The 20,417-nt window shown below is 52.9% G+C and overlaps 2 protein-coding genes across 8 annotated transcripts in view; both read left to right on the top strand.

Moving 5' to 3' along the window:
* Positions 1 to 344: 344 nt before the first annotated feature.
* Positions 345 to 9,622, top strand: Srf (serum response factor). 2 transcript variants are annotated; one of them, XM_021149775.2, is made up of 7 exons: positions 345 to 1,231; positions 2,757 to 3,023; positions 4,794 to 5,055; positions 5,566 to 5,685; positions 6,546 to 6,737; positions 7,068 to 7,144; positions 7,280 to 9,622. In XM_021149775.2, the coding sequence occupies exons 1-7, from the start codon at positions 731 to 733 to the stop codon at positions 7,373 to 7,375; spliced, it is 1,515 nt and encodes a 504-aa protein (XP_021005434.1). In that variant the 5' UTR covers positions 345 to 730; the 3' UTR covers positions 7,376 to 9,622. The 2 variants fall into 2 exon arrangements, with proteins under 2 accessions (XP_021005434.1, XP_029327453.1); XM_029471593.1 differs by lacking the exon at positions 6,546 to 6,737 and having other exon boundaries at positions 362 to 1,231; positions 7,280 to 8,438.
* Positions 9,623 to 10,070: 448 nt separating this feature from the next.
* Cul9 (cullin 9) overlaps positions 10,071 to 20,417 on the top strand; it is a 43,308-nt gene continuing 32,961 nt past the window's right edge. For 3 of the 6 annotated variants that reach the window (XM_029471326.1, XM_029471323.1, XM_029471327.1), the window contains exons 1-8: positions 10,220 to 10,746; positions 12,645 to 13,248; positions 14,679 to 14,833; positions 15,776 to 16,279; positions 17,113 to 17,248; positions 17,370 to 17,566; positions 17,838 to 18,240; positions 18,645 to 18,837. In XM_029471326.1, coding sequence (XP_029327186.1) covers positions 10,711 to 10,746; positions 12,645 to 13,248; positions 14,679 to 14,833; positions 15,776 to 16,279; positions 17,113 to 17,248; positions 17,370 to 17,566; positions 17,838 to 18,240; positions 18,645 to 18,837 — 2,228 coding nt within the window. In that variant the 5' untranslated portion in view covers positions 10,220 to 10,710. The other 3 variants (XM_029471324.1, XM_021186405.1, XM_029471325.1) reach the window with 3 other exon arrangements.

The raw sequence follows: 20,417 nt of genomic DNA, 5'->3' as shown, positions 1-20,417 counted from the left end.
TAGGAAGTCTTCCTCATTTATTTCAAACCCCAATCCATTCAGGGGTTCCCTCTTCTGCCCTCCAGTCCTCTCCCAGGCTTCCTTCCTCTAGGATAGTTTCAACACTCCACTACTCTCCAACCCAGGGGGGCGGAGCTGGCTCAGCTCCACTGTTCCTTTAAGGAGTTGGCTCCTCCCCCCCACGGAATCGCTGTCTGACGCGGGGATGACAGCAGCGAGTTCGGTATGTCTATGCAAATAAGTGTTCCCTTCGGGCCAATGGGGAGCCTAGGTGCCGGAAGCGCGGACCAATGGGGCGGGGGCGCTGGGGCTCGCCATATAAGGAGCGGCCTCGCCATAAAAGGAAACATTGTATCTCTTTATATGGGGGGGGGAAGGGTTGGGGGATACCTCCGCAGCCAGCGCGTGGTCCCGGCCCCCTCCACCCGCGGTCTCGGCCGCGGCCAGCAGCCCCTGCCCCGCGGGGGACGCTGACGGCCGCAGGGCGCGCCTCCCCGGCACACGGACAGGGGGCGCTGCGCGCGGCCTGGGGCAACCCCGGCCATAGGGGCAGGAAAGTGAGGGCCCAGGTCGACCCGGGCGTGCAGGGGCCCCGGGCTCGCAGCGGCGGCCGCGGCAGCAAGAGCGGCTTTAGCAACAGCGCGAGTGCCGGGTGGAACCGAGAAGCCGATGGCGGCCGCGGCCCCGATTCCTCGCTGACTTGCCCGTCCGCCCTCCTGCACTGAGCGCCATGTTACCGAGCCAAGCTGGGGCCGCGGCGGCTCTGGGCCGGGGCTCGGCCCTGGGGGGCAACCTGAACCGGACCCCGACGGGGCGGCCGGGCGGCGGCGGCGGGACTCGCGGGGCGAACGGGGGCCGGGTCCCCGGGAACGGCGCGGGGCTCGGCCAGAGTCGTCTGGAGCGGGAGGCTGCAGCGGCAGCGGCGCCCACCGCCGGGGCCCTCTACAGCGGCAGCGAGGGCGACTCTGAGTCCGGCGAGGAGGAGGAGCTGGGCGCCGAGCGGCGCGGCCTCAAGCGGAGTCTGAGCGAGATGGAGCTCGGCGTGGTGGTCGGTGGGCCTGAGGCGGCGGCGGCGGCCGCTGGGGGCTACGGGCCGGTGAGCGGCGCGGTGAGCGGGGCCAAGCCGGGGAAGAAGACCCGGGGCCGCGTGAAGATCAAGATGGAGTTCATCGACAACAAGCTGCGGCGCTACACGACCTTCAGCAAGAGGAAGACGGGCATCATGAAGAAGGTACCGGAGCCGGAGGTTGGCGCGCCCCGGGGGGAACCGGAGGGTGGGTGCGCTCTAAGGTAGCCCGGGAGCGAGACAGAGCCGAGGCGGAGGTGAGAGGCGGGCTACTCCGCAGGAGGTGTGTGGGAGGGGATGGTTGTACCCTGGCCGGGCGAAAGGGGAGGGGCCGCCGGGGAAATTTGGGGAGAGGGGAGATGCAGCGAACGTCCGGAATCCAGGGCGAAGGCGCCGAGGTGGGAGTGACCAGCGCGCGGGAGACACAGGGTCCTGGAGGAGTGCAGGATAACCAGACGCGGGGATCCGCAGATCCACTGTGTCCTGGTGTGCGCGAAGGGCGGTGGGAAAGGGAGCAGAAGGTTTGGAGATGAGGAGGCAGGAGTTGGATGACAGCTGCAGCGAGAGAGCTTGAGTGGGAGGAAAGGTGGGCATCGCTCGAGTTGTGTGGGCTTTGAAGGGCAGGCAGGGTTAGGAACCAGGTGAGGAAGCTAGGCGGGAGAAACTGCTGCTGCCTTGAGGAACAGCGAGCTGGGACCAAGTCCCGCCCTGCCCATGTGTCTTCCGTAGCTTTCTGTGGAAATCTCATGCTGCCCCGGGGCTGGCTGCAGAATCGCCGGCCTTTGGGACAGGTAGGGTTTCTAGCTCTAGAGCAAATCAAGAGTATGGAATGTTGGGGGAAAGTCAGGAAGATTAGTAGAGGTATCATTTGCCAGATGGTATCCTATCAAAAGTGGCAAGGATGGGAGTCGTCTTGCAGTCTAGGACAAACTGTAAGGGATGGAAGCAGAGGGACTGGGAAACCACCTACAACCTGGGTGGGGACCAGTGTTGTTATCTTGTAGACGATGCATCTGCTTCCAAGGTGGATTCAGTATTTTAGCTGGGCTCTCATAGCAGAATATCTATTGCAGATGTAGCTCTCATCGTTCGTTTTGGGTACTCTCTTATCAGTAACCCTTGATCATCATGGAGAAGGTTTTGGGGAAAGGTAGAAAGTACCTTTCCTCCTCCTGTCCCAAGGCGAAAGAAAAGGGCGGTATAGTATACTGTATAGTATTACAGGGCAAAAGAAGTTAGGCTGTGGCAACAGGTTAGAGCCTGTGCAGTTTTCTGGCAGGGAACATGGGCAGTTTGGCAGTTAGGTGGCTGTTACCACAAATGTGATGTGAGTTCTAGTGTGGTAGGGACCTCACTGTCCCTATGACAGTAAGGAGGAATCGACACCAGACAGTGTTAGTTAGGGGATAGCTAACTGTGGCTTTGCATGTCCACCTTGAGATTATATTCGCAATCTCAGCCGGAAGCTGTTCCTGTTTGCTTGGGGTACCTGCAGGCAGTGGGACTGCTTCTTAAAGGACATACGTAGTTTTTCTGCTTCCAGCTCACCTTGAGCTATCTAGATAGGACCCTGCTACAGTCCCTAGAGAGATAGATGAAGGTCACCCTAGGAGTCACCATATAATTTTTCCCCAGGGAAGTTGAGAGGAAAATTGTTGCTGACCTGCCCATCTCCCTCCCAACTCCCCAGGCCTATGAGCTGTCCACGCTGACAGGGACACAGGTGCTGTTGCTGGTGGCCAGTGAGACAGGCCATGTGTATACCTTTGCCACCCGCAAACTGCAGCCCATGATCACCAGTGAGACCGGCAAGGCGCTGATTCAGACCTGCCTCAACTCGCCAGACTCTCCGCCCCGCTCAGACCCCACCACAGACCAGAGAATGAGTGCCACGGGCTTTGAAGAGCCAGATCTCACCTACCAGGTGTCGGAATCTGACAGCAGTGGGGAAACCAAGGTGTGTTTTGGGGGTCACCTATGTGGGGGGGGCGGGGGGGGGAGAAATCCCTGTCCTTTCTCGGACTAGCACAGGTACATAGAAGCTCTTAGTGATGAAGAGTGGGGCCAGGTTAGTGTTCTTTATCCTAGGAGACAGGTGTCCATCCTCCATTCCTGACAGGAGGCCGTCCCCCAGATAAGCGGGCGGCCTCCGTGCCCATATAAGGCCGGTTCGGGCTCCACGCCGGCCTCCCGCCCGCAGCCCGCCTGCCTGGCAAGGCTTTTGCATTCCTCCCGCCAGCTGTCTCCCCGCTGGGGGCGGGGGTGTAGTTTGGCCCTGCCCTTCTGGCAGGCTGGGAATAGGAAGGGAGCTCTCTGGGTCCGGGGTCCTGAGAACCCACTACTGTTGCCAAGCAGGCAGTCAGATTGGGCAGGAGACTGCCTTAGTAGTGAACCTTATACCGGGTGTTTAGGATACCCAGACCTGGGCTGTTTAGGATGAGCATTGGCTTGCTACTAAGGATGCCAGCTCTAGTTACGCCTCCCCCTTCTTATTCCTGGTAAGGAGAGGGGCGGGTCTTCCTGCTTGCTTTTTGTAGAGCTCCGCCTTTAGGGTGCTTAACAACTGGCCAATGGGAGGAAGAGGCTCTGTTTGCCTTAGCAACGCCTTTACCAATCAACGGTCTTGGGGACAGTTGCTTAGCAAACATCCCGGTCTGACCCACCCCTGCTTTTTGAATCCTCTGCCTGAAGTCAGGATCTAGGCCTGGTAGCTTGGTTCTCAAGGCCTGGCTTCTTCCTCACTCCCCTTAAGAACATAGGCCCTCGTTGGAGAGTCAGTACTCCAGGTTCCTCCTTTCGTTAGTTAGTTACCTGTTAGCTGCAGTCATGTCCAGGCGTGTGTAGGCCTCATTTCTATGCACATGGGTAAGTCCCTTGGTCGTTGATCTTTGGCTAAAGAGCTTTCCTGTCAAACCTTCATGAGCCCTCTCTAGCTTTATGTTCTTTGAGAGTCTCAGTCCCCGCTTCAGTGCCTGGCAGTTCCAAGCTGTAAGAATCCTTTTAAAGAGAACATAATAAGACCAACACTCTGATTTGCTGAAGAGGAAATTAAGGGGCATAAAAGGGGTCGCCCAGACAGTGACGCAGAGCTGGGGACAGTCCGGGTGCGCTCTGTGCAGTTCACTGGGGCGGCGTGTGCTGGAGGTTTCCTTCTGAGAGCTGCAGACGTCTGTTTTGAATCTTGCTTTTAGTCATCTGCTCCTCCCTAAGTGGTTTTAAGAATGCTAGCCTGTTTACTCGTCTTAACAACCTCTGAGTTAAGTAGTTGTAGTTTTTGTTTGGTTTGTAGCATTCATTTTATTATTTTGAGAACAGTCTCTCTCTGTAGGCCTGGCTATCCTGGACTTACTCTGTAGACCAGCCTGACTTGCAGTTCACTGAGATCCCCCTGCCTCTGTCTTCTGGGTGCTGGGATTACAGGCACGGGCCATCACATCTGCCCTTATGTTTTTAATTTGTAAATTTTGAGACAGGGTCTTACTTACTATATAGTATAGACTAAGCTAGCCTTGAGCTCATGGCAGTCCTTCTGCCTCAGCCTCCCAAGTGCTAGGATTCCAAGCCTTGCCACTATGCCCAGGAACAGCTTCATGTCTTGCATGGTGCTGTTGATCTAAGGTTTTAACTGAAGTACGGGTTTGAACTTGAATTCTCAGTTCACACAAAGCTACTGCAGGGGTGAGGTCCCTGTTAGAAGCTCACTGCTCCATCTTTACTCTGTGTATAGGACACACTGAAGCCAGCATTCACAGTCACCAACCTGCCGGGTACCACCTCCACAATCCAGACAGCACCCAGCACCTCTACCACCATGCAAGTCAGCAGCGGCCCCTCCTTCCCCATCACCAACTACCTGGCACCAGTGTCTGCTAGTGTCAGCCCCAGCGCTGTCAGCAGTGCCAACGGGACTGTGCTCAAGAGTACAGGCAGCGGCCCTGTCTCCTCTGGGGGCCTTATGCAGCTGCCTACCAGCTTCACCCTCATGCCTGGTGAGTCACAAGGGGCAGGGAGAGGTTTGTTCTCTCTGGGACAAATTGAGGGTGTTGAGTGATTTTAGGACTGGTTCCAGGAGGACCTCTTTCTTTGACAAGGAGGGTAAAATGGGTTAGAGCCAAAGAGAATCATCTCGCCTCCCTTTGGAAGACAATCTCTGCCCAGTGAGATCCCTGTTGGTGGTGTTTTAAGTTTCATTTCCACACTGGTGTTGTCTGATCAGCTTGCCCTTGCACCTCCACTGCTGTGGGGATGGCTCTCCCCCTCGTCTGTTGTGACTGGGGAAAGATTATGGCCTTGATAGATTAAGGCTAGCTCCTGGTCAGCTGAAGATGGAGCAGAGCTTGGGACAGGAGGAAGAGGGGAGTCACTTCATTCAGAGCATGTAGGACTTCTTCAGGTCCCAGGGGAGCCAGGGCATGGGGCCCTGGGAATACAGTAGTCCAGCATGTTTGAAGGTGGCAGCTGCATAGGCTGGAACCCAAGTAAAACACTGTGTCTTATAGGTGGGGCAGTGGCCCAGCAGGTCCCCGTGCAGGCCATTCATGTGCACCAGGCCCCACAGCAAGCGTCTCCCTCTCGTGACAGCAGCACAGACCTCACGCAGACCTCCTCCAGCGGGACAGGTATAACTCTTTGCTACTCTCCTCCCCAGTCCCCAATGCCCTGCCTTCCCACAGGAAGCCTAGAAGTAGGGACTTAGCGGCATGTCTCTCCCATGCCCAGGACCCCAGGGAATTCACTAAGTAGAGCCTGGGACTTTTTCCTCTCATCCTTAGAGGAGACCTAGGTAAGTACGCTAAGGTTTGAGCCCTGCTCTGCAGTGGGGAATCAAGAGATAAGGAACCATTGAAAAATTATCTGCTCAGTAACCAGGGAGGGCCGAGAGCAGTTATCATCAGATGAGACATTCTAGGTCTAGCTGTAGGTCTCTAGTTCCTTTCCGCTGCTGTTGGTCTTTTCAAGAATTAGAGTGAGCTCTCACATGTAAGTTACTGGCGTTCCAGCCTTATTTATTACACATTAGCTGAGTCCCTTCTGGTTTAGGGACTGGAGTGCCTGGGAACTGGGGGACAAGCAAGAGTCTCCCGTGAGTGAGAGTCTGCACACTAGTAAGTCCCTACAGTGACGTCTGGGACGCACGCGCCTGTCTGGAGGATGGACCTCTCAGGTGTAAGTTTAGGACAAACGCGCAATGGAGTTTCCTAAGAAACCGTCTTGACTTTCCTGGGAGGAGGTCATGGTTGCGATCGTAGGGTCTGGGAACAGAGACTTTGATGGACGCACAATCCCACAGTAGAACAGTGGGCTGTTGAGCTCAGAGGAAAAAGTTAGACTTTATTGTTGTTGACAGGAAGCAGAGAAACAAGCTTTTGAAAAACTCGAGCTGTAGGACATGGTACAAAGGCCCTGAAGGTTGGACCCTGGGGCAGGAGGAGAGATAGCAGGAGGGGTCAGCTCCCTGATGTGTGTCTGTGTTTTCCAGTGACGTTGCCCGCCACCATCATGACGTCGTCTGTACCCACAACTGTGGGTGGCCACATGATGTACCCTAGTCCCCATGCAGTGATGTATGCCCCCACCTCAGGCCTGGCTGATGGCAGCCTCACCGTGCTCAATGCCTTCTCTCAGGCACCATCCACCATGCAGGTGTCCCACAGCCAGGTCCAGGAGCCAGGTGAGGGAAGGGCAGGGCTGAAGCAAGGACCATTTATCTCTCCCTTCCACAGGCTCCAGCGCCAACATGCACCCTCACTCCACCCCCTCTCCCAATGCCCACACATACTCCTGCACAATTGCAAGGATCTCACACTCAGTGGACACTCTTGCGCATGTAAACCCTCACACCACAGGCACCCTCATGCTGTGCGTGAGACAGACGCTATGGGGCACACACCCTTGGGCACGTGTCTGAGGCTTCCCAGACACTTGTGAATATCATGCTCCTCCAGTATCTAGGGCTCCTCTTGAGCGAGTGAGTGAGCATCTCCCATGCTTTCCGATGCAGGTGGTGTCCCTCAGGTGTTCCTGACAGCACCGTCTGGGACCGTGCAGATCCCTGTCTCTGCAGTTCAGCTTCACCAGGTAAGGTGGACTCTGACCTGGCCCACTCAGCCAGTCTCCCCTGGGCAAGTTTCTACTTATGCTGTGCTAGAACGGCAGGCCAGCAGGAGGCGCCCGAGCCGACCCTCCTGTCCTCACACGCCTCCCTCCTTACAGATGGCTGTGATAGGGCAGCAAGCTGGGAGCAGCAGCAACCTCACTGAGCTACAGGTGGTGAACCTGGACGCCACCCACAGCACCAAGAGTGAATGATCCGCCCGCCACCCTGGACAGACGGCCCAAGGGACGGCACCACTTATTTATTGTTGCCTTTTCACGGTTTCTTTACACACACACTGACTGGCCGAAGGAGGGAGGCGGGAGAAGGAGCGGGCAGCCACAGGACTATGCCCTCTCACTCCAGCCAAAGAAATGGGCCTGCCTGCCCTCCCCAGCTGCCCTCCTTCCTGCTCTGCCTGTCATGCTGTTGATGGTGCAGCTCTCCTCCCTCCTCAGACCCCCTGCCAGCCTGGCTCAATTTGCTATGAGTATTAGCTGACCCGATGGGACTGTGCCACCTTCCCACTCACAGGCCTTCTGTGGGACTGGGCACAGTGTTCCCATCCGAGGAAACATTTGGGGCCCTCTCTCCAGCCTCTTTGGCGACCTCTGGTTAGCTCTGTGTCTGTCACGGTCAGGGTCAAAAGAGCCGGCCCCTGCCCCTCAGGGAGCCAGCTGGGAGAGATATGGGGGCTTGTACCCTCAGCCAACGCCCTCTGCCCCTTTCAGCTCCTGAAGCAGCTGGGCCTGTGCACCGGGCAGGTTACTGGGGCCGCCTGCCCTGCCTTGCCTCTGTTCCCGCGGACCTGCAGGGGCTCCTGGGTTGGAGGGAACCACTGTTAGCGGTCTCTTCCTCCCCTTGGTCTTCCCCCTTCTCCCAGCTGCTTTACTTAAGAGTTGATTTTGAACTTTTTATTTGAGGAGATGACGTGAAAACAAATCTATAAATATATATTTTTAAAATATTTAACTTTTTTTTAATGGCGTTTTTCTCATCCCCCTCCCTGCCCAAACTCCTCTTGGGGAAGCTCTTGGGCTCCCTAGAACTGTCTGGGCCCCTGGGGACAGCCACCCCATGAACTTGGGGTCCACCAGTGTGTATGTGTGGGAGATTCTGGGATTGCTCCACATCCTGGGTTCTTTCCAAGAGAAAGGTGGGGGAGGGGCCCTCAGGCCAAGCCACAGAAGGGGGATGGGGAGGTCCCACAGTTCTAGGCCTCTTTTGCCCTCTAGGGTTGTTGCTAGGAAAAGGGAAGATGGAGACCAAATGTGGGGGTGGGGTGGGAGGGGTCAAGGAGAGGAGATCGATGTCCTTTGTGCCACAGTATGGTCGTTGCAGCCTGTGCTCCCCCAGGCTTGCAGATACCTGGGGCCCAAGGTGCAGTGGGCAGGATGGAGTTCGGGAGGTAGGGAGATACAGGAATGGGGGTCAGAGGTAAAAGCAGCTCTTGGGCTGAGTGCAGCAATGGGGGGCCAGAGGTGGGCAGCTCTCCCAGGGAGTGAGCAGCTACTGTAACTTTTTTAAATTAAGACAAAAAGCCTTGAAGAAAATGACTTTATTTTTCTAAGCGTAACCTCAGTATTTATGTAATTCGTACAGGGCCAGGCCCCATCCCTTAGAATCCCTTTGGGGACCTTGAGGGTGGGCTAGCATAGGGGAGGGTGTTTTACCCAGTGTCAGAGCCAGCCTAAACCACCTGTATCCATTAAAGGAGCTTTTTCGGGAGGCAGTTGGGATGGGGTGTCACTAACCCCTTGCTGCTGCCTTCAGTAGGAACAAGCCTACTTCTGTGGTTAGGTGAAGGGGTAGGGAAGGTTTTATGCACAGCCTACGTTTCATGGGGATGATCTGCTGACGTTTGAGAGCCCCCTGAACCTCTAATCCCCATTGCTGTCTTCCCCAGCTGTGATGCCACCTTTCTGGCCTTTCTCCTGGAAATAGCTGGGGCGTTTGGGTGGCTTTCAAGACTGGGGCATGGTAAACCAGGGGTCAGAGTTGGGGAGCTTGGGACTCAGGTCTGTAACTGCCCAGCCCCCTTCTCTGCTCCTGTTTCACTCCTCTGCCGCCCACTCATGGCCCCTCCCCCAACACCGGAGGTGTTGATTCCTCCTCACAAAAGATAGAGCCTGGGCAAGTGATTCAGGCGAAGTGCTTACCAACGTGTGCTGTGTGATTGTGGCCTTGGGAGAACCTGTTTGTCAGGCAGGACTGAGGTGGTATTTCTATGTGCAGCAACCCTTGGTGTATCCCTAATTAAGTGGCTCTAGGGGTGTGTGTGCGCGCCTGTGTCCGAGTGAATACGTGTGTGAATGTGGAGTGCGTGTGGTATATCCGTGGTTTCTACTTCTCCTGGGATGTTGACCCAGGTATAGTGGACATGGTCACATCTTCTGTACAGAGCTTTCTTTTGTATTAAAAAAAAATACTCTTTCAATAAATGTATCATTTTTGTGCACAGACTGGGGTCTTTGGCTGTGTCTTTGGGATCATTTTAGCATCGGGAGGGAGGAAGGAGCACAATCCCTTAAAGTCTGTCCCAAGCTGCTGTGTGCTTTGGACTGTTCAATCCTACATGATTGAAGAGATCTGGTCGAGGATTTAATGCACAGTTTTGTCAGCAGCTCAGGGAAGGTCAGGGGTTTTACTTAAAAGTCAAAAGTGGCCCAATGATCTAAAATACCGCAGGGTTTGGGCAGCGCTGGGAAACAACAACAACACACACACAAGTCCGGTGATGGGAGTATGGGTTAACTAATGCGGAGATGATTGCTGTGGTGGGTGGGAGAGGAAGGTGGACCATGTGGAGCGCAGGATGCTTCACACCGGACTACCTGGGAAGGACACTGGTTGCTGACTCCCTCGGCTAATACGCATGCTCCACTCACGCGCCGCTTTGCCACGCTCGCAGTGGGCCACCGTAGGACCCGTAGTCGCCCGGGCCGTGCGTGCGCCCGGCGTGTGACCCGGAAAGGAGCTGTGGAGGAGGCGGGCCCAGTTGCGGGACCCGCTGCTGGGTGACAGCGAGGGTCCAGCCGGGCGGGCGGTGAGAGGTGAGAAGAGAGCTCTGCGCCGAGCCATCCCTTCTTTTCCCAACCCCCTCCAAGTCCCTCATCCCTTCCTCTCGGACTGGAGGGAGAAGTCGGGGAAGCAGGTCCTGTCAGCTCGCGACCGCGCCCCGCCATGCTCACCCCGCGCCGCCCCCCTCCCCCAGGCCATTCCCCGCTTGGTGTTGGGCGGACTCCTCCGCCGCCTCTCTGGAGTCTAGCTTGGACGCGATCGTGCTGCTTTCTGTTCTCAGTCCCGGCAGTCAGGCGTCTCCTTCACGCCCCTATTTAGAGCTTCTGGTTTAGGCCCTCCCTATGCCATCCCTGCCCCCCAAGCCTAGAAGATGGTTTGGCTTGGCCCCATGTTTTGTCAACAGCTATAAGAGCATCAATGGTTATCGCCTAGCCTTCCTTCCATGCTAAGTGAATCCCATCCACACAGAAGTTCACATCTTATGTGACTCCTCCTTTCTTCTGCTTGTCTCCTGTTCGTGCACCCTGACATGACTCCTGCCTGGATAACCGGTTCTTTTATCCAGGTAAATTGCACTGTTTCAAATCACACATACCTTTCCCTAATCGTTTTATTTTCATTAATATTCTGCTTTAATAACCTTTCTTATCTGATGCCTGCAACCTACTGTCCCCATCTAAGAATAGATTATGTTGTAATACATTTTTTACTGAGCAGTTCTGTGCTAACGAATGTTCAGTTTTGTTTCTGTTTTAAAGATTCATTTATTTTATTTATATGAGTGTCTTCAGACACATCAGAAGAAGGCATCGGATCCCATTACAGATGGTTGTGAGCCGCCATGTGGTTGCTGGGAATTGAACTCAGGACCTCTGGAAGAGCAGACAGTGCTCTTAACCACTGAGCCATCTCTCCAGCCCTTAAAGACAATCTTACTGTGTAGTTTGGGCTTAGCCAGGAACTTTCTTTGCGTAGTCCAGCCTAACCTTGGAATTTGTGATTCTTTTGCCTCAGTCTCCTGAGTATCAAGATTATAGGCACACCAGGCTTAAATTCATAGCCTTTAGAAAGGAGATTTATGGAACTGGGGATGTAGCTCAGTTGGTGGAGTGTTTGCCTAGTACCCAGGAAGCACTGGGTTCAATCCCCAGTGCCCATGTAATGCTGAAACCCATGTCTAACCCGACTTCCAGGGGATCTGATGCCTTCCCTGGCCTCCAAGGGCACCAGGCAAGCAAGTGCTGTACAGATGAATGCACAAACAAGATTCATACACACAGATTTATTCATTTATTTGCTTTTTCTGAGACAGGGTTTCTCTGTGTAGCCCTAGCTGTCCTGGAACTCACTCTGTAGACCAGGCTGGCCTTGATCTCAGAAATCCGCCTGCCTCTGCCTCCCAAGTGCTGGGATTAAAGGTGTGCGCCACCACTGCCCGGCCATATATTTTATTTTTAAATAAATTAAAAAGTATTTATTTTGTGTGCATGAGTGTTTTGCCTGTATGAATGTGCAGTGTGCCCTTGGAGGTCAGAAGAGGGTGGTAGACTCTTGGGATTGGAGTTATTGATGGCCTTGAGCTGCCCTGTGGGTGCTAGGCACTGACCCTTGGTTATTTTGTAGAGCGGCAAATGCTCTTCACCCCTGCTCATCTCTTTAGTGCCCACCTCCCCTGCAGTGACATTTCTGAGAATTCTGGCATTTGGGTTTCTTTTAAAAACCAGAACTATATTATGAGAATGTGTTTTTGTTGTAGCCCAGGTGTGGGCTGCGGGGCTGCTTCGGACTGTCTGCAGCTGCTGACTGTGATTTATCTCGTGCTGTAGCAGAGGCCTGCCTCTGCCAGCTTCAGACAATTTCTGTGACTGTGTGTGGAGTGCGTGAGTGCTAGGCTCCTGAAAGGTACCTGGAGTGGTTGTTGGCCATTAAGGAGGTTGGTTGTGGTTTGTTAGTAGCCCGAGGTCAAAAAAGAAACAAAAGGAAAGAAATCAGACTCAAGGATTTCTTTCCTGTCTGTCCTTGGTTTTCTCCATAAAGTTAAGTGTTAGGGGGTGACCTCAGGGGGGGTCTCCAGATAAAGGATAGGAAAAGAAGAACCCACAAAGTAGCAAAGACCAGCTTACACACACACACACACACACACACACACAGTTCCAGGCCTCACACATCCTAGTCAGGTGCTTGGCTTTTGAGCTAGAGCTCAAAAGCCCCCTTCCTTTCCTGAAATGCCTTCATCGCATCTCCTTGCTCCGTTCACACCGTTCTTCTCTTACATAATATATATGTTATATAAATATAATACTCATTTACTCCGTCCTATTCTCTGTCTTTTATTGTGCTCTAAATTCCACCATGCAGCCCACCCATTACCACCCACCTCACTTACGCCTCAAGATAGTACCGCACTCCGTGTAGTCGGTTCATCTTTCACATACTGCCTGTCTGTCTCCTTGTGTATCCCAGGAGATCAGGATGGTAGGGGAACGGCGAGCAGGGAACCTTATGGTACCCTTGGGGCCTCGGCTGCAGGCGTACCCTGAAGAACTCCTTCGACAGAGGCCTGGACATGATGGCCATCCCGAGTACCTGATCCGCTGGAGTGTCCTCAAGTGTAGTGAAGAGGGCAAAGTGAGCTCAGAGGAGGAGAAGACGGAGCATCTCCTCATGTGGCTGTCAGCCCCAGAGGTCTACGCCAACTGCCCCATGCTATTGAGGGAGCGGCCACTACCCAAAGGCCCGCAGCACGAACCCGCTGGAGAGGTGGGAAGCTTCCCACGAGACCCTGGAGGCCTGGATGAGTTGGCAATGACAGAGATGGAGGCTGATGTCCGGGCACTGGTGCGCAGGGCTGCCAGGCAGCTGGCGGAGGGTGGGACCTCGAGCCTGACGGCTGCCGTGCTTCACACCGTCCACGTGCTCAGTGCCTATGCCAGCATCGGGCCTCTCACGGGAGTCTTCAGGGAGACCGGAGCCCTGGATCTGCTCATGCACATGCTGTGCAATCCCGAGCCTCAGATCCGTCGGAGTGCAGGCAAGATGCTCCAGGCTCTGGCAGCCCATGATGCTGGTAAGAGGAGGTGGGGGAGGGGAGCAGTGGAGGGGGGAAGGTGGGAAGTAGGGGGGGCGACACAAGGAGTAAGACAAGAGATAGCAGAGAGTTCCCAACCATGACTTACTAAGTAGCAACTCAAGATAAAAGAACAATAAATGAACTGGTTATTCCTGGTACACACAGGACAAAAGCTCAGGGTATGTCTGCCACTCGCCCTGTATGGCAGACAATAAAGCGGGTCGATTTACATCAGTTGAATGTTTGAGATGTATTTTTTGGTTGTGAAATTAGTATGCGAGTTATAGCCAACTTTAAAAACAAATTAAAATATCCACACACCATTGCATGCCTTTAATCCTAGCACTTGGGAGCCAGAGGCAGAGCCAGGTAGATCTCTGCCGATTCAAAGCCAGCATAGTCTACATACTGAGAACTTGTTCTGAGAAACCAATCAAAACTATCTATCTATCTATCTAAATGCATATATATGTGTGTGTGTGTGACATATATATATATATATGTGTGTGTATATATATATATATATATATATATATATATATATGAGTACACAGAATTTAGTAATTGTAAATTTTGTAGCCAGACTTTTGCTACATTGTGGATTCTTCTTTTTCCCACACCTCCCCCCCCCCTTTTTTACCCTCTATCACTAGATAAGAAAGAAGGATGGGGACAGGTGGGAAGGGAAGAGATCCCTAAATCTAATTTCTTTTATTTTCTTCTTCTTCTTCTTCTTTTTTTTTTTTTTTTTTTTTTTTTTTGAGACAGGGTTTCTCTGTGTAGCCCTGGCTGTCCTGGAACTCACTTTGTAGACCTGGCCTCGAACTCAGAAATCCTCCTGCCTCTGCCTCCCGAGTGCTGGGATTAAAGGCGTGCGCCACCACGCCCGGCTCCTAAATCCAATTTCTTGTTTCTTCTTTGAGCTCAGCTACTAACAAACTGCAACTAACCCCCCAGAATGACTGACAGTCACCCACCCCACCTATCAGGGGTCAAACATTTATATACCTTCTGAAAAGTTCCAGAATTCCAAACATCACACTGTCACACAAACTATTGGCATCGGCTTCTGCTAGAACCTGAAGCAAATCACAGCCAGCTGCTGCGAAGCAGCCCTGTACCCCACACCTGAGATTAAAGCAAAAACATAGCATATTTCTGTGAGTTTTAAAGAAACCAAAATTCCAGAATTCTACCGCCAAAGTTTAGGAGTCTGACATTATGTTTCAGTTCTCCGTGTGTGTGTGTGTGTGTGTGTGTGTGTGTGTGTGTGTGTGTGTTTGTGCTAGGTTACGCGTAAAGGATATTTCTTGCTTTGGGTCTCAGCCCCAGAGAAGTGTAAAGCCTTCAGGGAAGAGAAGGCCTAGGATAGGCAGGGGACAGTCTTCTGCAATGAGGAGGAGATCTGGACTCGGTGTGGCTTACAGGGAGCCGGGCTCACGTCCTTCTGTCACTGAGCCAACATGACGGCATTGAGCAGCACATGGATTTTGACAGCCGCTACACTTTACTGGAGCTGTTTGCAGAGACCACGTCCACAGAGGAGCACTGCATGGCCTTGGAGGGCGTCCACCTTCCTCAGGTACTCTGCCAGCTGTGGACCCAGGGATGCTGGATATTAGCACCACTTCTCCAGCTGTGATTCAGGACTGCGGGTTAACATCTGAGTAACCTGGAGAGCTAACCAAAGTAAAGGTTCACGACCCCTTCTCAGCCTCTCTGATTTGGAATTTCTATTACCAAAGCCCAAGAGTAGGATCTGGGCTGATGGCTCAGCAGGTTTGAGCTCTTGCCATAGAAGCATGCTAACCAGAGTTTGGATCCTCAGAGCCCACACTAAACTGGGTGATTTATCCTGCCTACAGTCCTAGCAGGCAAGAGAGAGAGAGAAGGGATCGTCCAGGCAAGGTAGGTAGCCAGATCAGCTAAAATGGTAAGCTCTGTGTTCAGTGACAGAGGCTGTCTTGATATGTAAGGCGGAAAGAGATGAAGGAAGATACCTGCTGCCAACCTTGGGCCACCATACCTGTGTGCACACACATGTGCATGTACCCTCAAACACAGGTACCACATATGTACACCACACACACAAGTATACACAAAAGCAAACACAAGAATCTGTGGTTTAAGATAATTCCTTTATTGGCTAGAGATAGAGAAATGGTTCAGCAATTAAGAGCAATGGCTGCTCTTGCAGAGGACCCAGGTTCAATTCCCAGCACCCACATGACAGCTAACAACCACATGTAACTCTGGTTCCAAGAGATCTAATTGCCCTTTCTAGCCTCCACGGGCCCCAGACACATATGTGGTACATAGACATACGTACATACAGGTAAAACACCCGTGCACATAATTTTTCAAAAAAGATAATTCCTTTGTGTTTCTTAGATGCATCTGAGAACCACAGGTCTAGGAACAAGGTCTTCACACTTGTTTGTAGAGGAAGATGCTGAGGGCTGGGGGTGAAAGCGGGATGGGGGTGGGGGGGAGGTGAACTTAAACCAAGGGTTGTATCCCGCAGATTCCTGGGAAGCTGCTCTTCTCCCTGGTGAAGCGCTACCTCTGTGTCACCTCCCTGCTGGATCAGCTGAATAACAGCCCAGAGTCAGGAGCTGGGGACCAGAGCTCCCCGTGTCTCACAAAGGAGAAGAGCCGGGCACAGCAGGAGCTAGAGTTCAGTATGGCCATGGGCAATCTCATTTCCGAGCTGGTGCGGAGCGTGGGCTGGGCACGGAACCTCAGTGAGCAGGGCTCCTTGCCGCCCAGGCCATCCCGATCCATCTTCCAGCCGTGCCTCTCAGGCCCTCCGCCTCTGCTGCTGCCCACCATCGTCACTACACCCCGGAAGCAAGGGCGGGCCTTCCGAGGTCGTTCTGAGTTTTCTAGCCGCAGCGGTTATGGTGAATACGTTCAGCAGACGGTGCAGCCCGGCATGCGGGTTCGCATCCTGGATGACTACGAGGAGATCAGTGCTGGGGACGAGGGCGAGTTCCAGCAGAGCAACAATGGCGTGCCCCCTGTGCAGGTGACACGGATGGACCTAGTCTGTGGTGGTGGTGGCTGGGCAGCTAGGAGGTTCTGACATGCCACCCAAGGAGAAAGCCTTCAGGTGTGGCCCTTCAGGGCATGGCCCGAGGGTGTAACTCAGCTGATGGAAAGCTTGCCTAGTGTATATGGGGTCCTGGGTTTGACCCCAGCACCACGTAAAACTGGGTGTGCTGTCGCATGCTTGAAATCTCAGGATGGAGAGGAAGAGACAGGACTAAAGTTCAAGGTCATCTTTGGCTAAGTAGCAAGCTTGAGGTAGCTTTGGCCACATGAAACTCTGTTTCAACCACAGAAAGAAAGGAGGGCCAGGCATGGTAGCATGGCTTAAGCCTGGCCCTTAAGAGGGAGAAGCAGGCAGATCTCGGTAGTTTTGAGGCCACCAGCCCGTTCTACATGGCAAGTCCCAGGACAGCCAGGGCTACCTAGAACCTATCTAAATGATGACAATGGCGATGATAATAGAAAGAAAAGCAAAGAAAAGCCCCCAATTGTGGAGTGGTTATATAAAAATAAAATACAAGAGAGGGTTCAATTTTAATGGGCAGAGAAAATTTGGTAGGGTAGGTGGACTGTGAGGTCACAGGAACTTGTATCCAGGAGGCAAAAGTGCTATACTGAGATACCTCCAAAGCTGTCAGCGGGGGAAGATGCTGAGTGTGCAGGCAGAGGCCATGATGGTTGGGAAGAAAGGCAGGGCCACTGACTCCCCTTCCTTGCAGGAAGCCTTGAGCTATGTGGAGAGCCTAGCCAGCTGTGCTCAGGCCCAGAGCTCAGAGAGCTGAGTTCTTTCTACCCTTCATTTCCTTCCAGGTCTTCTGGCAGTCGACTGGCCGCACCTACTGGGTACACTGGCACATGCTAGAGATCCTGGGGCCGGAGGAAGCTACTGGGGATTCAGCATCCGCATCTGTGGAGAAGGGAGCAGGGGCAGCTGTACTGGGCACAGGTGAGCCTAGGAGAGGATGCGGACAGCCTGTTTGAAGCACAGGAGCGCTGTCCAGCACTAAGCCACCTCTGAGCAGAGGCTGCTCCAGAGGTTCAGACACTGACGGTTGCTATATCCTCAGTGTGTCCCTCTTGGGACTGGAAGCCCACACATGGCCTGTACTCACTGCCGTATCTCCAGCCCGAACCCCAGAAGAACGAGGAGCCAGGGTACCTGACCCAGGCAGAGTGGTGGGAGCTACTGTTCTTCATCAAGAAGTTGGACTTGGGTGAACAGCAGCCAATTTTCCAGAATCTGCATGAGAAACTGGATGAGGAGGTACCAGAAGCCCGAGAGCTCTGGGCAGAGGGATGTGCTGGGTTAGAGGTAGGCACTGCGGGGGGGTGGGGGAGTCTGACTGTGGAATGTCACGGAGGAGGAGGGGGAGCTGCTAACGGTTGAAGCCTATGGAAGTCCTGCTGGTGAAGAAGGCATGCTTTGAGGGTCTAGTATGCAGAGGATATGAGCAAATGCAGGGGTGGCTCTTCCATGGCTCTTCCTAGGAACTTTGTGTCTATTTGTCCATGAAACGGACCTTTTGTATTGGCAGGCCCTGGAAGAAAAGGCCCTGGGAGAGCTCTCTGTGCCCATAGAGATGGCTGAGGGTGTGCTACAGGTTCTCAGCAACCGCTTTGAGGGCAGCAACCTCTACGACCTGCTCAATTCCCGCATCTACACTAAGTACGGGCTACTGCCCAAGGAACTGGGGAGCTTGCCGTCGTCATGGCGTCACTCCTGTACCCCAGAGCCAGAGGAGGGCTCAAAGTCAGCTACCAACTTCTCAGAGAAGGAAGAGGCCTGCAGAGCCAACGCTGTGCCCCCAGAGGCAGAGATAGAGCTTGCCAGTGCAAAGACAGAGCCCCCCAAAGCACAGAGTGACTCCCAGCTGTTTAATCAGCTTCTGGTGACTGAGGGGATGACCCTGTCCCCTGAAACACAGGAGGCAGCTACTGGTGAGTTTGGTTCTGGGAGGGAAGGCAGGGACATTAGAACAGGACTTAGATTGGTCCAGTAGAAGTGGGTAGAGTGGAGGGGAAACGTGGGAGGAAGAGCCCTTCCTGGGGAAAAGCCTGCACGAACCCCCACGTGTCTCTCCACGAGCTTGACTGTGTCTAACTGACAGCCATCCCTTTCTTCAGTCTCTTTGGAAGAGGAGAGTCTGTTTTGCGGGCATCTCGAGTGTGTGACTAGATCCTTCCCATACCATTGGAGCCATGAAGCTATAAATGCTGAGCTACAGTAGTGAATACCATTGATACCATGACTGGGCTTGATTTTGAAAAACTTTGCAGCTTTTTAAACTTTAAAAAAATATTGACAACTGTTTTAGCGACTGCCTTTCCCTCACTAATTGCAGAAATGGCCAGAGCCTTGCGGGGTCCTGGTCCACGCAGCTCCCTGGATCAGCATGTGGCAGCAGTCTTGTCCACTGTGCAGATCTCCAGCCTGGATATGAACCTGCAGCTGTCAGGGCTCTGTGCCCTCTCCCAGGCTGTGGAGGAGGTCACTGAGCGAGACCACCCCCTGGTCCGTCCTGACAGATCATTGAGGTTAGCAGTGTTGCAGAGGGAAGGGTTTGGATTGAAGCTGAGCCACTAAGGACCATGGGGGAGGGAAGAGGAGTGACATCATGAAGGCAGCAAGGCTGGGGATGGAGGAAGCACAGAGCAAAGACCAGTGAGCTCGGAAGATGAATGATACAGGGTTCTTTGAGCACTCCCGAGGATGCACATGCGTGCGCTCATTATGTCTGTCTCCCACCACAGAAATGATGAAGCCATTAGTTCAATATTATTAATATCATTGTTATAGTTCTCAGAGAAACCTGCTTGGGGTTCCGCAGAGTCAGAGCCAGGCTGCAAACCTAGGTCCTTTAGCCCTAGTGTTTTTTCTTTAATTTTGTTTTCAAGCCAGGTATGGTGGCACATGCCTAACTGTAGCCCTCAGGCAGGTTATGAGCTTGAGGGAAGATTGTCTAAATTTTTTCTCTCCTCTTTTTCTTCTGTCCCAAGTTTCTTTGTATTTTAAACTTTTTTTTTAAAATCTGATTTCTTTATTACACAAGTGCAGTTTCATTTTGAAAACATCTCATAATAAAATTACTGAATGAAAAACCCTGCCGGGGTGTGGTGGCACATCATACCTATCTCTGATTACAGAGCTCTTGAGTTGGAAGCAAGTTTGAGGTCAGTCTGGGAAGCAAGGGAAAAATTAGAGTGGGTTAGTAAGAAACGAGGGAAGAGGGGCGACAGGAATCTGTCGCTCAGACAGGAGGCTGCTCTGTGCTGTCTTAGGGCTGTGATTCTGCAGCAAAGCTTAGGGGCAAAAAGCCCTCCCTACTGCTGTTGTCAGAGTACCAAGCAGACCATTGACAGGTTTAATACCTGGTTGCTGTTTGGGGACTAGAGAGATGGCTCAGTGGCTAGGATTACTTGCTGTTTGTCCAGCCGGCCTGAGTTTGACTCCCAGCACCTACATTAGGCAGCTCACAAACATCTATTACTCTACTTCCGGGAGACCTGGTGCTTCTTCCGGCCTCCACAGTCAGCCACACGTGTACATACCTCCAGACAGACAGACAGACACACGCATTATAGTATTTTAAAAAGTATAAGTTACATCTTTTTAAAACCCCGATGCATAAAAGCATTAAACCTGTGCGTGTTATGCAGGTGGACATAGCATGGGTCTTAACTTCTGTGGCATTTCTGTGTGCCCACCCTGTGTCTGTGAGAGCAGTTTCTCCGTGTCAGTCTTCACAGAGCTGTTTATTATCTTCGTCGATGTGTGCAACTGTGATGTGGCAGCTGCTAAGTTCAAGTACACAGCTTTCCTGTCGCCATTTCCCTCACCACGGCCAGCACAGAATGGCTTTTTTTTTTTTTAAGATTAATTTATTTCATTTATTTATGTGAGTATACTGTAGGTGTCTTCAGACACACCAGCAGAGGGCATCAGATCTCATTACAGGTGGTTGCTGGGATTTGAACTCAGGACCTCTGGAAGAGCAGTCAGTGCTCTTAACCACTGAGCCATCTCTCCAGCCTGCAATATTGCTTCTTAATGGATCAGATGGGCACTTTAATGTGTGTGTGTGTGTGTGTGTGTGTGTGTGTGTGTGTGTGTGTGT

This window comes from Mus caroli, chromosome 17 (assembly GCF_900094665.2).
Source record: "Mus caroli chromosome 17, CAROLI_EIJ_v1.1, whole genome shotgun sequence".
NCBI classification, from domain to species: domain Eukaryota; kingdom Metazoa; phylum Chordata; class Mammalia; order Rodentia; family Muridae; genus Mus; species Mus caroli.
The sequence above is the reverse complement of the archived record's forward strand: the minus strand, read 5'-3'. Positions and strand labels throughout refer to the sequence as shown.